At 42.9% G+C, this 12,825-nt stretch overlaps 1 protein-coding gene across 4 annotated transcripts in view; it reads right to left on the reverse strand.

The window, feature by feature from the left end:
• Positions 1-12,825, reverse strand: part of adgrg6 (adhesion G protein-coupled receptor G6) — a 121,846-nt gene that overhangs the window by 78,351 nt on the left and 30,670 nt on the right. For all 4 annotated transcript variants that reach the window (XM_060831225.1, XM_060831224.1, XM_060831223.1 and 1 more), the window contains exons 4-5: positions 9,078-9,422; positions 4,707-5,330 (exon numbers count right to left, since the gene is read on the reverse strand). In XM_060831225.1, coding sequence (XP_060687208.1) covers positions 4,707-5,330; positions 9,078-9,422 — 969 coding nt within the window. The remainder of the gene's footprint in view (positions 1-4,706; positions 5,331-9,077; positions 9,423-12,825) is intronic.

The raw sequence follows: 12,825 nt of genomic DNA on the forward strand, positions 1-12,825 counted from the left end.
CAAGATCCTGGCTCACAGCCAACCTACAGAATGGAAGTTATTGTACTGAGGGACAGATGATTCAGCTTGTCAGTCACTTGTAAAACCTGGAGTGCAACTCTCACTCAGAAGAGGAAAGGAACGCTCAATATCATCTTGAGAAGGCAGAAATGAATGACCTGCTTGAACCGCTGTGGTCCATGTGTTCTTCAGGAGGGAGCTCCAGAGTTTTTGACTGTGCAAAATGACACAATGATCAAATTGGCTTGCAGGGTGGTGTTCCTGTGCATCTGTACCCTTGTTGTTCTAGATGGTAGTGGTCGTGGGTTTGGAAGGTGCTGTCAAAGGATCCATGGGTTTCTGCAGTGCATCGTGGAGATGGTACACATTGCTGCTACTGTGTTGGTGAATAGTTGGGGCAAGGAATGTTGAAGGTACTGATCCAATACTGGCCAAGTGAGCTGCTTTGTCCTGGATGGTGTTGAGCTTCTCAAGTATCACTGGAGCTGTCTCCATCCAGGCAAGTGGGGAATCTTCCATCAAACTCCCGACTTGTGCCTTGTAGATGATGGACAGGTTTTGAGGAGTCAGGAGGTGAGTTATTCTTTGCAGGCTTCCTAGCCTCTGACCTGCCCTTGTGGACCAAGTATTTACATGGCCAGTCTAGTTGAGTTTCTGATCAATGGATAACCCCTAGATTGTGATAGTGGAGGATTCAGTGATGGTAATATTTTTGATTGTCAGGGTAAATTCATGGTAAGATTCTCTCTTGTTGGAGATGGTCATTGCCTGAGGAGCAAATGTTATTGGCAGTACTTAATAGTGTGTATTGTTCTCTGGTTATAGATTATGCTTGGATAGCTCTCCAGGGATTGAAATTTCATTAATGAGTGGCACAAGAAACATGCATTAGCATTACATTCGAATTGGCTCTGATGAATCAAACATTAATCTCAAGTTGATCTGAACAAACTTTGGCAAGTGTCACTGTGCCACAGACCCATGTGTAAGTAAACAAGACTGAGTATAAACAATCTATAAGTTGGCACCACGACTTAGAACAGGCAGAACAATGGTCCTTGTGAGAAGCAGGCATGAGTCAGTGAACAACACTCCCAATTCTGAATCCGAAGGTCCAGGCTGGAGATCAAAACTCTTGAGAAAAAACTAGGCTAACATTCTGTTGCAATACTCAGTGTTTCACTGTTAGAGGTGCCATCTTTCAGATGAGACGCTCGATTGATAGCCTGTCTACTCTCTCAGGCAGAGATACAGGATCATATAGTTACAAATCTGAAGAGCAGGGCAGTTATCCTCTGCATTCTGGCTAATAATGATCTTTCATTGACATCGCTAATTTACAGTCTCTATCTATAAAGAGTAAACAACTCTAAACAGTGAGAACTTTATCCAGGCGTTAAGGCATTGTCCTTTATGGGAGCTGGCTTATATGTGTGCCACATTAACTACTCTTCTATTATATACCATCAGTTGTAAACCATTACAGCATCATAATTATGTGAAAGGTGCCATCTAAATGCAATTTTTTTCTTTCTTTCTGAGTAAATGAAATATCACTTTGATGATTCAGTCCAATCACTCTAAGGTCTTCTCAAGCTTCCTCCCATTTTTCATCATCCATCTCTATCAACTTAACCCTTTATTGCCTCCCCCTTATTTATGTATCCAGCTTTATCCAAAATGTATTGATATCCTTCATTCCATCCACTCCCTGTGATAGTGGGTTCTGCATTCTTATCACTCTTTGGGTAAGCACTTTTGTTCTGAATTCCTGATGGAATTTCTTGGTTGTCTGCTTTATACCGATGGGTCTGTAGTTATACTGTCCTCCACAAGAGGAAGCGTTCTCTCTGTTTCCGGTCTCTGTGTTGAGGTGAATGGGTTGGGCCTGACAGTATGTCTTATTCTGGGCCTAACACATTCTGATGGAATGTCAGGAACTTATCAATCTCAATATTACAGGTCACCGATCAAATAGTGGTCCTTGATGATCACTCAGATGCCCATTTGTAAAGGAGTCAGAAACAGGTGAAATCTTCCTTTCTGGAGGGTGGGGGGACTTAGTGATGGGAACCTGTTCTTTAGTTAAATAACCAAGAGCAGGGAGTTTTCTCTATTCATTCATGGGATGTGGGTGTCACTAGCTGGGACAGAATTTATAGCCCTTCCTATCTGCCCTGGAGTTGGTGATGGCAAGCTGTCTTTTTGTTGCTCTGCCGTCCATGTGCTGTGGGTAGACCTACAATGTGTAATCATCACTGAACATCCCACTTCCGACCTTACGATCGAGGGAAGGTCATTGATGAGGCAGCTGAAGGTGATTGGGTCGAGGATACTACACTGAGGAACTCCTATAGGGATGGCCTGGAGCTGAGATGACTGACCCCCAACAACCATCTTCCAATGTGCCAGGTGTGACTCCAACCAGCAGAGACTTCTTCCCCTCATTCCTAATGACTCCAATTTTGCAAAGGATTCTTGAAGCCATGCTCAATAAAAGTTGTCTCAATGCCAAGGGCAGTCACTCTCCCCTCATGTGTTAGTGAGGTAACTGATGTCTCCAATGAGAGTGAATAGTAAAAAGTAATGCATTTAAATTGCACTAAATGACAAATATTCCAGGAAACATTCAGAGAGAGTTTACAAAGGGTGAGCAGAGCAGGACTTCTGCAACACATTTAAGGTCAAAGAGTCATAGAGATATACAATACGGAAACAGACCCTTTGGTCCTACCCATCCATGCCAACCAGATATCTTAACCTAATCAAGTCCCATTTGCCAACACTTGGCCCATATCCCTCCAAATCCTACCCGTTCATGTACCCATCCAGGTGCCTTTTAAATGTTGCAATTGTACCAGCCTCCACCAATTCCTCTGGCAATTCATTCCACACATGCACCACCCCTCCGCATAAAAATGTTGCCCCATAGATTATTTTTATATCTTTCCCCTCTCACCTTAATCCTATGCCCACTAGTTCTCGACTCCCCCTCCTCAGGGAAAAGACCTTGTCTACTTACTCGATCGATACCCATCATGATTTTGTAAATTTCTATAAGGCCACCCCTCAGTCTCCGATGCTGCAGGGAAAGCAGCTCCAGCCTATTCAGCCTCTCACTGTAGCTCAAACCCTCCAACCCTAGCAACATCCTTGTAAATCTTTTCAAGCTTCACAAAATCCTTCCTGTAACAGGGAGACCAGAATTGTACACAATATTTTAAAAGTGGCCTAACCAATGTCCTGTACAGCAGCAACATGATCTCCCAACTCCTGTACTCAATACTCTGACCAATAAAGGAAAGCATGTTTTATAATGACTCTACTGTGCAGTGGCTTCAGTGACACATTGCACATGAAGCAGAACAAGTGTTTTGGACCATGTTACCACACGGACAGACCAGTGAAACCCTTTCCCAGGGAACCGACAAAATAGAAACAAGTGCATACAATGTTTTAAAAGAATCTGACTCAAGATAACAAACTGACTAATGCCATGAGTAATGAAACTGGAGCTGTGAGTGGGCTGACTCACTCACTGAATAACTTCTTTTTGGATAGCCCACAACAGCACATTCTGTACATGCCACAGGCCCTACAACATTGACCCTTCTAAGTCACCTCTTTCTTTCAACAAGCTTTGACTGAACGTATCTTGCTGCAAGCAGCAGAGATTATCCAGTGATCCTCGGGGAAATTGTACAGTATTTCACTTTACCACAATGCCCCTATCATTCCCTGTCAAGCAGCTGGTGGGACATACCCAGTGGGCAGACTCTAACACTATCCTTTCATTAGGTTTCACTAGGCAGGGGTTACATAAAGTAGGTGGGTGTAGGCAGCGTATAATCTGAAATCCGCATCTGTGTGTGGGCATTTGTGTGTGTATATGCGCATGCGAGTGTGCTTGTGTATATCTATGTGCCTGTTTGCATCTGTGCTTGTGTGTATGTATGTGTGTGTGTGTGCGTGTGCGTATCTGCATGTGTCTTTGTGTGCATGTGCGTGTGTGTGTGTGTGTGCATGTGTGTGTGCGCATGTGTGTGTGTCAGTTTGTGTACATCCACATTTGTTTGTAGGTACATGTGTCTATCTGTGCATCTCTGTGTTTCCGTATATGTGTGAATGTGTGCATATATGCATACCAGTGTGTGTATATGTGTGAGAAACAGTGTGAGAAGAGTCAAACATAAACAGCCTGGGCATGAGATATATAATGTATGGATACAAAGATTGTGCGAGATTGTGTTTGTGGATGTGCCCATTGGGGGGGTGTGTGTGTGTGTGCGTACGGGCGTGAGAAACATGAGTTTGCAGATTGTGTGTCTACATGTAAGAGATTGTCCTTTGAGGGAGAGAAAGATAGTGTTTATGAGAGTGTGTGCACACATGTAGATTGCATCTGAAAGAGGGTGTGTGTGTGTGTGTATGTGCATGCATGTGTGAAAATGTGATGCTGGGAGTACATGCATGTGAGATGCATTATATGTTAGTGCTTGTCTTTGTCATCAATATTCGTTACCATCAATACGGTGTTGATGACCATGGTCTGATATCCACAGATGGGAAATTAATAAGTGTGAGGTAAGTGGAAATTGAAGGTCTAATGGGAAAAGTATATTATTGCATGGGAACCATCCAGATAAAGACAGTATAAGAGATTCAAAAAGAACCTAAACACATTAAATAATTATCAGTATACTCACCACAGCTCAGGTCACTGTTGGGTTCCAGCACACCATCAGGAATATCCCAAAACGAATTCTCCCAGTCCACAACATTCCCTTTCTCATCACAGGTTAGGTCTAGCAGTGACTGACTGGACATGCTGAAGTTCCACAGTCGGACGTTGTAGAGGTCACCCGTGTAGGTGTTTCTGGTTGGAGTCACTTTTGGTGCCAGTGAGAGGGTACCACTGCCCGCTATGACCTTGTTCTGTGATGCTGGGCAGGGGTTGAGCTGGTACTTGTCTTGCATTTGGCTGATGATATTGCCAGATGTGCCATCCCAGGCGAGACACAGCTCCCGCCAAGTATCAGTGATCACTTCTTCAGAGAAGTGCTCATCCCAGAACTCGCTAAGGTCACACACCACGTCGGATACATCCAGGTAAATGTCATCGCCCTCCTTCTTGAACCTGATCTGTGCCGTGTCACTGCTGTCCGTGTACGAGAACAACGTCCACTTCTCCTCCTCCTTGGCTGCCCTGACCTCCAGGCATATTGTGAATTGCCGCAGCTCTGGGATGGTGATGGAAGGGGAAACTGCAACGGTCTGTTTCTGGGAGATCTTCGACAACACCAGCATCTGATTCCGCAGTGAGACTGCCACTGAATCCACAGGGAGAAGGGCAAAACGAAAAGAGCAAAGTTCAGCTGCAGAGTTACTGAAAGAGAAAGTCTCAACACAAAGGTGTGGAAATCTGCCAAAGATGATAACTCATAAGGTCTTCCCACATGTGTTTAATACAGTAACAATCTATAGCTGCAAAAAAGGCATCCGGATGGGTAAATGAATAGGAAGGGTTTAGAGGGATTAGGGCCAAGTGCTGACAAATGGAACTAGATTAGGTTGGAATATCAGATCAGCGTGTACAAATTGAACTGAAGGGTCTGTTTCTGTGCTGTACATCTCCATGACTCTATGCCTCTAAATATTCTGGATGAATAATTGGCTAAGAACAGGGTGCAAAAGACAGAGGAGTTGGTGTACAGTGTGCTGAACTTTGATTAAAAAAAACTCACTGCTTTCTTTTAAAGACTGTTCAAGGTTGTCAGTGAGGCTGGACACTTGAATAATGAATGATAAAAGGCAATTTAAAGGCATTAGTGAGGCTACATCTTCAGTATTGTATACAATTTCAGTCCACTTACTTGAGAAGGGATGTAATTGTACTGGAGAGAGTTCAGAGGAGGTTCATTACATTGATTCCAGAAAGGAGGGCATTATCTTATTGTTATGAAGCTGAAGGCATGTACTGAATCTTTAAGAGAGAGAGAACTCTGAATTGAGCTTACAGGCACCTGTGTATATGACTAGGTGGCAGTCCCAGAGTAAGTTGGAAAATTGATAATATGTAACATTGGGCTGTGAAATGCATACCTGAGTTTTGGTTATTGTTTTGACAAAAATTTGAATTTAACCAATCAGTGTAAGTTATGCCCTAGGATACTAAAACCCAATTGAGTTGGAAATTATTGTTTTTCCAATGACACGATTCAATGTTGGGGGAGTATAAGAAGGTGGACATTTTGGAAATTGGTCAGAGAGCAACTGCCGTAGAGATAGAAACTGCTTAAGAGCTAAATGCCCATCATACATCATGCTCTTAAAGATATCAGAAAAAATCCTCTCCATCAAAGGTACCTTTTTCATGAAATGCTTATTCGCAGTGAAAAGAAAGAAGATGACCCAGGGTGATCAACAGCCAGTAGAGTGAAGACACAGAAGACGACAGAGACTGTATGGTTTTGAAATTAAGTTGATGTCTTTTTAATAAGTGTCTTATTGGAACAGCATATTGTTACAGAGTTGGGGTCAGAGAGTAAGCAGTTAAAAGAAAGGAGGCTTAAATTTGTGAACAGGTTTTGTTTAATGTTCAATTTTAGAGTTAGAAATAAATTGAGGCTATTTTCTGTAAATAGCAGAATTTGGGAGTTCTCTGTCACTCATATTTTAACAGATTATGAGGCCAAATGAGCTTTTCTGGGTGTTTGGTTTAACAACAGAGGGGTTCACCGCCCCATGTTGTAACATTATGAAGAGAGATTGACCTATTGTTCCTGGAGTTTAGAATAATGAGTGGAGATCTCTTTAAAGTATATAAGATGCTAAAGGGGATTGACAATGTAGATGTAGAGAAGATGTTTCCTCAAGTGGGTCTGAGTTTTGGGATAACGGGTAGCAAATTTAAAACAGAGATGAGGAGTAATGTTGTGAATCTGTAGGACTCACTACCACAGAGTGTAATGGACTCTGTGGCACTGAGTAAATTTAAGGAAGAGATAGATTTTTAATTTGCAATTGATTAAAGGGATACGGGGGCCAGCCAGGGGAGTGAGGTTGAAGTCCAGATGAGGTTAGCCACATTCGCATCAAATGGCACAGCAGGCTCGAGGGGCTGAATGGCCTACCCTTGCTCCTAATTCTTATGTTCTGATGTGATATATGTCCATTATCTGGTTGATATGTGAGTTGGAGGGGAATCTGGAAGTGTCACATTTTTGTGACACATTGGATCTCTCATATGTATATAAAAGCATCTCCAATGAGAACCTGGTGATGTATCATTCAAAAGGGAAATTTATTTTACCAGCTCCTTGCTCAGCTCGGATTAAGGATTGCATCTGAAGACAAAGTTATGTGACCTGTTGAAACTGTGTTCCACAGAATGAGGCTTTATTAAAGGAGTGGGGCTAGAGTCTGTCTGTATCCCAATCTTGAGTCAGACTGGTTCTATATATAAGGTAGGAATTTATAACATGTTACATAGATTGACTGCCTGCATTGTCTGAGCTGAGATGTCACTTAATGTTATAACACCTTAACTTATCTCAAGAATTGACATGAAAGCAGTTCTGGGATATACATGTTAATGAACTGAAACCTGCAGCCCAATTTAAAAGGTGAAAGACTTAGCAACAATCTAGATTTGTTCAATATATAATTTCAGTTGCACGATACTTTAATCTTTTGCTATAAATTCTGTGTCTTATGATCCTGCTCCACAATTACCTGATAAAGAAACAGCGCTCCAAAAGCTAGTGCTTCCAAATAAACCTGTTGGGCTATGACCTGGTGTTATGCGATTTTTAAACTTCGTCCACTCCATCCAACACCGACACCTCCACATCATCCCATACAAACCCAGACAGATGAAGGATGCCTGGTTAAGCTGACTGGGTGCTGTAGTCTACCAATCATATAAAGTTCTTTTATCTTTTAATTGTTAATGGGATGTGGACGCTGCTGACAAGACCAGCATTTAATACCCATCTCTACTTGCCCAATGTCATGTTTATCCTGAGTCTAGATTAGAGAGATGCTGGAAAAGCACAGCAGGTCAGACAGCATCCGAGGAGCAGGAAAATCGACGTTTCGGGCAAAAGCCATTTATCAGGAAATAAATGCTGATGTAGATGTAGAGAAGATGTTTCCTCAAATGGGTCTGAGTTTTGGGATAACAGGTAGCAAATTTAAAACAGAGATGAGGAGTAATGTTGTGAATCTGTAGCACTCACTACCACAGAGTGTAATTTGCCTGAAACGTCAATTTTCCTGCTCCTTGGATGCTGCCTGACCTGCTGTGCTTTTCCAGAACCACTCTAATCTAGACTCTGGTTTCCAACATCTGCAATCCTTGTTTTTAACCTTATGTGTATCCTGAGTTGATGCCCATTAGTAAAGGCATCTTGGATATGCAGTCCATTCACAGTTTGCTAATGTCCAGGGTCAAATGTTAGACTGGTCCATTCAGTCCTTTGTTGTGTGGTTTGTATATAGAAGGGCCAGACTTCCCATTGTTTCATTTCAACTTGTTGCAAATTGTACACCTGCTCTGACCTGCTCATGCAGACTGTGTTTGAAACAACACAGCTGGTCAGAAAACACAAACCATTTCAAGAAATGTTTGAATAAGAAACCACGCAAAAGTCATCACTGACCATATCTCAAAGTTTAGATTAATGGATGTGAGGGTAGAAGTTCAGCGAGGGGGGTTCTGATGGCTTGAAAATATAATGATGAGTTGGGCTGGAACTTAAGTAAGTGTTACAATGCATGAATTATAAACAATGGAAACCTGGGACTGATTTGCAGAGTGCAATAAACAGATTGCCTGGTGTCACATCGCAAGCTTACTGCACCCACATTGGCTGCTGCATTTCCTGCATTGCCACATGAACTGCTCTTCAAAAATGCTTCATTGTCTATGAAGCACATAGGACATCCTGAGTAAGCAAAGGCGCTATATAAACTCAAGTCTTCCTTCAAATGAAGCATTAATCTCAGCAGAAAACATTTCCAAAAGCTATACAATGCAATAAGTATTTTTACTGGCCATTTCTTTTATCACGTACCTTGTTTGTAGGAGACCCTGAATCCTTTCTTTTGGATGCTAAAGTCAGTCTTGAACGTGACAATCATTTGATTCCCCGTAGAGTTCAACGTGAGGCCCTTAGCTGTGACACCGCAAAATTCTATGAGCTCAGCCCCAGTGTTTATTGATACAAAGTCGTACAGACATCTTTGTGCTTCCTCTAACTCGAACTCGTGAAAGGTCAACTGTATGATAAATCCAGGAGGGGCTCGGATTGTCCACTTGCAACTTAAATCTGGAACATACTCCCGGGGGAAGCAAGGGGATGTGAACTGTCCTGTGGGACCGGTTAAAGTTTCTGTGCATTTTGAGCAGCCCAACACCACTGGAATCCAACAGGAGAGAAAGAAAATGGCACAATACAATTATACTTGTCAACACGACCGAGGAAAACTTGACAAGCGTTGGGCACAGACCCAACAGGATCAGGATAGGGAAGTTGCCAAGAATTAGTTCCAGGCATGCAGTCAGTCATTTGGAGGAAGGGAATTTGATCATGGATTGGCAAGAACACAGTACTGGGGTGGTGGTCAACCACAGCATGGACCCTCTGGCCTCTCTGCAGGGATTCATCTCAGACTGTCCAAACCCAATCCTCCAAAATGTTTCGTGGATCTCCTCCCAAAAGCACTGAGTGATGCTGGGCTATTGTGTCCCTGACTCCATAAGCCAGTCAAGTTGAAAGGACAAACATCGCACCATAGTCTGGACAGCAGGTTACTCACCATGTACATTATCATTATGCAGGAGGAGGCCATTCAGCCCCTCAAGTCTATTCCGCTCTTCAATTACATTGGGACAAAGGAGTGCCATACTGCATAATCCTTCGTGCTGTTACCCAAACTATCAATCTCCATTTCGACATTTTCAACTCATTTCCCTCCCCCTTTCTTGTGGAGAAACTTTGATATTTTCCAAACCTTTTATGGCCCCTGACTGGGGTAGCACCAATTTAAACACTGCACCCTCATGCTTCGGGGCCAGTTCCACCAGAGGAACTAATTGTCGCTGTCCATCTTGGCATCATAATCAAACCTAATCTTGTCCTCAGCGTTAAAACAAACCCTCTCTCTGTGCAGGTCAGGACCAGACTGTCAAACCATTATTTATGATGGTTACATATGTACAAAGTAGAGGGAGTCCATCCCCCACCTGCCTCTTCAAGATTTTAAATTGCTCATGTGCTTTCACCCATGACCTCTATGCTGGCTGACCAACATGGCCTTCTGAGAGAAAGTTCCTCCTTCCCCCACCTACTACAGCCATATCTTCTTTCGCATTCCTGATGAAGACCTTATGCTCAAAACATTGATTCTCCTGCTCCTCGGATGCTGACTGACTGGCTGTGCTTTTCCAGCGCCACACTTTTCAATGTGGACTCCTGATCTGACAAGGCTCAAGTTTTAAAATTCTCATCCTCGTGATCAAATCCCTCAAAGAGCTCTCTATCTCTGTTATGTCCTGCAATCCTCCGAGATATCTGTGCACCTCCAACCCTGGCCTTTGCTCACACTTCATTGCTCCTCCTGACAGTAGGTGGAAATGTTGGAATAACCTGAGCCTGATGTACTTGCTGCATGACAATGAGTCTTACAGGAGACTCGCTGACTTTACAGATTCTCCCTGGAGTGGGACAAGGGAGTGCCATACTGCACTCAGCCTCTCCACAGGATCCCTTGCATGCAGTTATCCTTGGACCACACTGTACTGTGATGAGGTACATCTCATTCCACAACCTTGGTTGGACCACCTTCCAGCAGTAGACTAGAGTAGAACCCCATTTGAACATGTCCATTCATTACCTGAGCCTAATCCACCAACAGAAATGTAGCACAATGCCATCTGATCTTTGCCGACTACTCAACCCTATTCCTATTAATTGGGATTTCAACGGTCTAAGTTTCAGGAAAGGGAATATTGCCTGACTATGGGTGATAGGTCCAGTAACTGTGGCAGAAACAATACACCAGTGCCGTGAGGGCATTAAGAAGAGGAGAGGTGACAGTATTAGCAACAGTAAGGTTAAAAAAGGGAGCAATGCAGAGATAGTGAGGGCCACATACATCATTCAGGCATTTGTTTGCAGGTTTTCTTAATTTTTTTTGCAACACTCGATGGCTGTCGAGATGTGCCAGTACAACAAACATTTATTATGTCTTCTTCTGAATCTGAGCCCATTCTATTCCCAAGTCTTTAGTCTGCCCTTTATCCCACTGAGATATTGCTGTCCTATCACTGTCAAACGTTTGAAAACTTTAAAATCAGGGTCACCGTGACTCGTGGTCTGCTGTCAAATTTTGTCAGACAACGCTTCTGCGAAGTACGTCAGGATAGTTTCACTCCATTAAAGGTGCTATCTAAAGGCAAGTTGTTGTTCTGATATTCAAACAAATGGAGTCTATGACACTCAGGGTGTTTCATTCATAACCATACAAGTAAGGCGGCACGGTGGCACAGTGGTTAGCACTGCTGCCTCACAGCGCCTGAAGACCCGGGTTCAATTCCCGACTCAGGCGACTGACTGTGTGGAGTTTGCACGTTCTCCCCATGTCTGCGTGGGTTTCCTCCGGGTGCTCCGGTTTCCTCCCACAGTCCAAAGATGTGCGGGTCAGGTGAATTGGCCATGCTAAATTGCCCGTAGTGTTAGGTAAGGGGTAATGTAGGGGTATGGGTGGGTTTCGCTTCGGCGGGTCGGTGTGGACTTGTTGGGCCGAAGGGCCTGTTTCCACACTGTAAGTCTAATCTAATCTAATCTAAGCAATGTATAGCTCTGAGCTATGAACTATACTGAACAGGAACATCAATAAATAACAGCATCAACAGGGACAAACACTATAGACGCATTGCTGTTCAAACACAGCACCCAACCCATCCACCTCTACCTCCAACATTGGCACAGCCACCTGCCATAGTAGCAAGTTCAAGCAATGTGCCATTCTGGATAAGTTGTCCATCCTCACTGCACCTGAACATCTGGTCCCTCTTAGGAGCACTACCTTAAGAACAGCAATGAATCAAAACAGAAGCCCTAATACCATCTTCCAGGAGTAACCAGACATGACCCTCATCAGCAAAACCCATACCCACAGAACAAAGTACACTATAATTACACTCTGTACTTTTGACAATACATGACACAGTTGACAACAGCTAGTAGTAATCAATTAAAAATTATAATTTCCACATTACACAGGCATACTCAATACCAACAATGATAGGCAATGCTGCCAATTATATGTAACGCTATCTACTACCGACAATGTGTAAAAATATTAATTATACTTCACATCGTCAACTATGCAGAATATAGGACACAATACATAAAAGGACAATTAACAATTGCCATTACTGTCAACAATATGAAAAACTGCTTGTCTTATCAACAGTATGTAGCATTGTCAAATATAGATATGTATCAAGCATGATTCCTATTGTATAAATACAAACACCACTCAGTGTTATCAACAATGCTTAACACAATCAAATCCATGTCATTGATATTCAACAATATCAGCAATGCTGATCATCACCTACTTTATACAATGTCATCACAAACACACAGCTTTCTCAATAACACATCTTGTAATTTCTACCTCACATACCCATAATTTCCACATTGTTGGCAATAATTTTTAAAATTCATTCATGGGATGTGGGTTTCACTGGCTAGGTCACCAGTTATTCCCCTTCCCTAGTCACCCAGAGGGCATTTTGTTGCGGGTTTGGAA

Source organism: Hemiscyllium ocellatum, chromosome 10 (assembly GCF_020745735.1).
Source record: "Hemiscyllium ocellatum isolate sHemOce1 chromosome 10, sHemOce1.pat.X.cur, whole genome shotgun sequence".
Lineage (NCBI taxonomy): Eukaryota > Metazoa > Chordata > Chondrichthyes > Orectolobiformes > Hemiscylliidae > Hemiscyllium > Hemiscyllium ocellatum.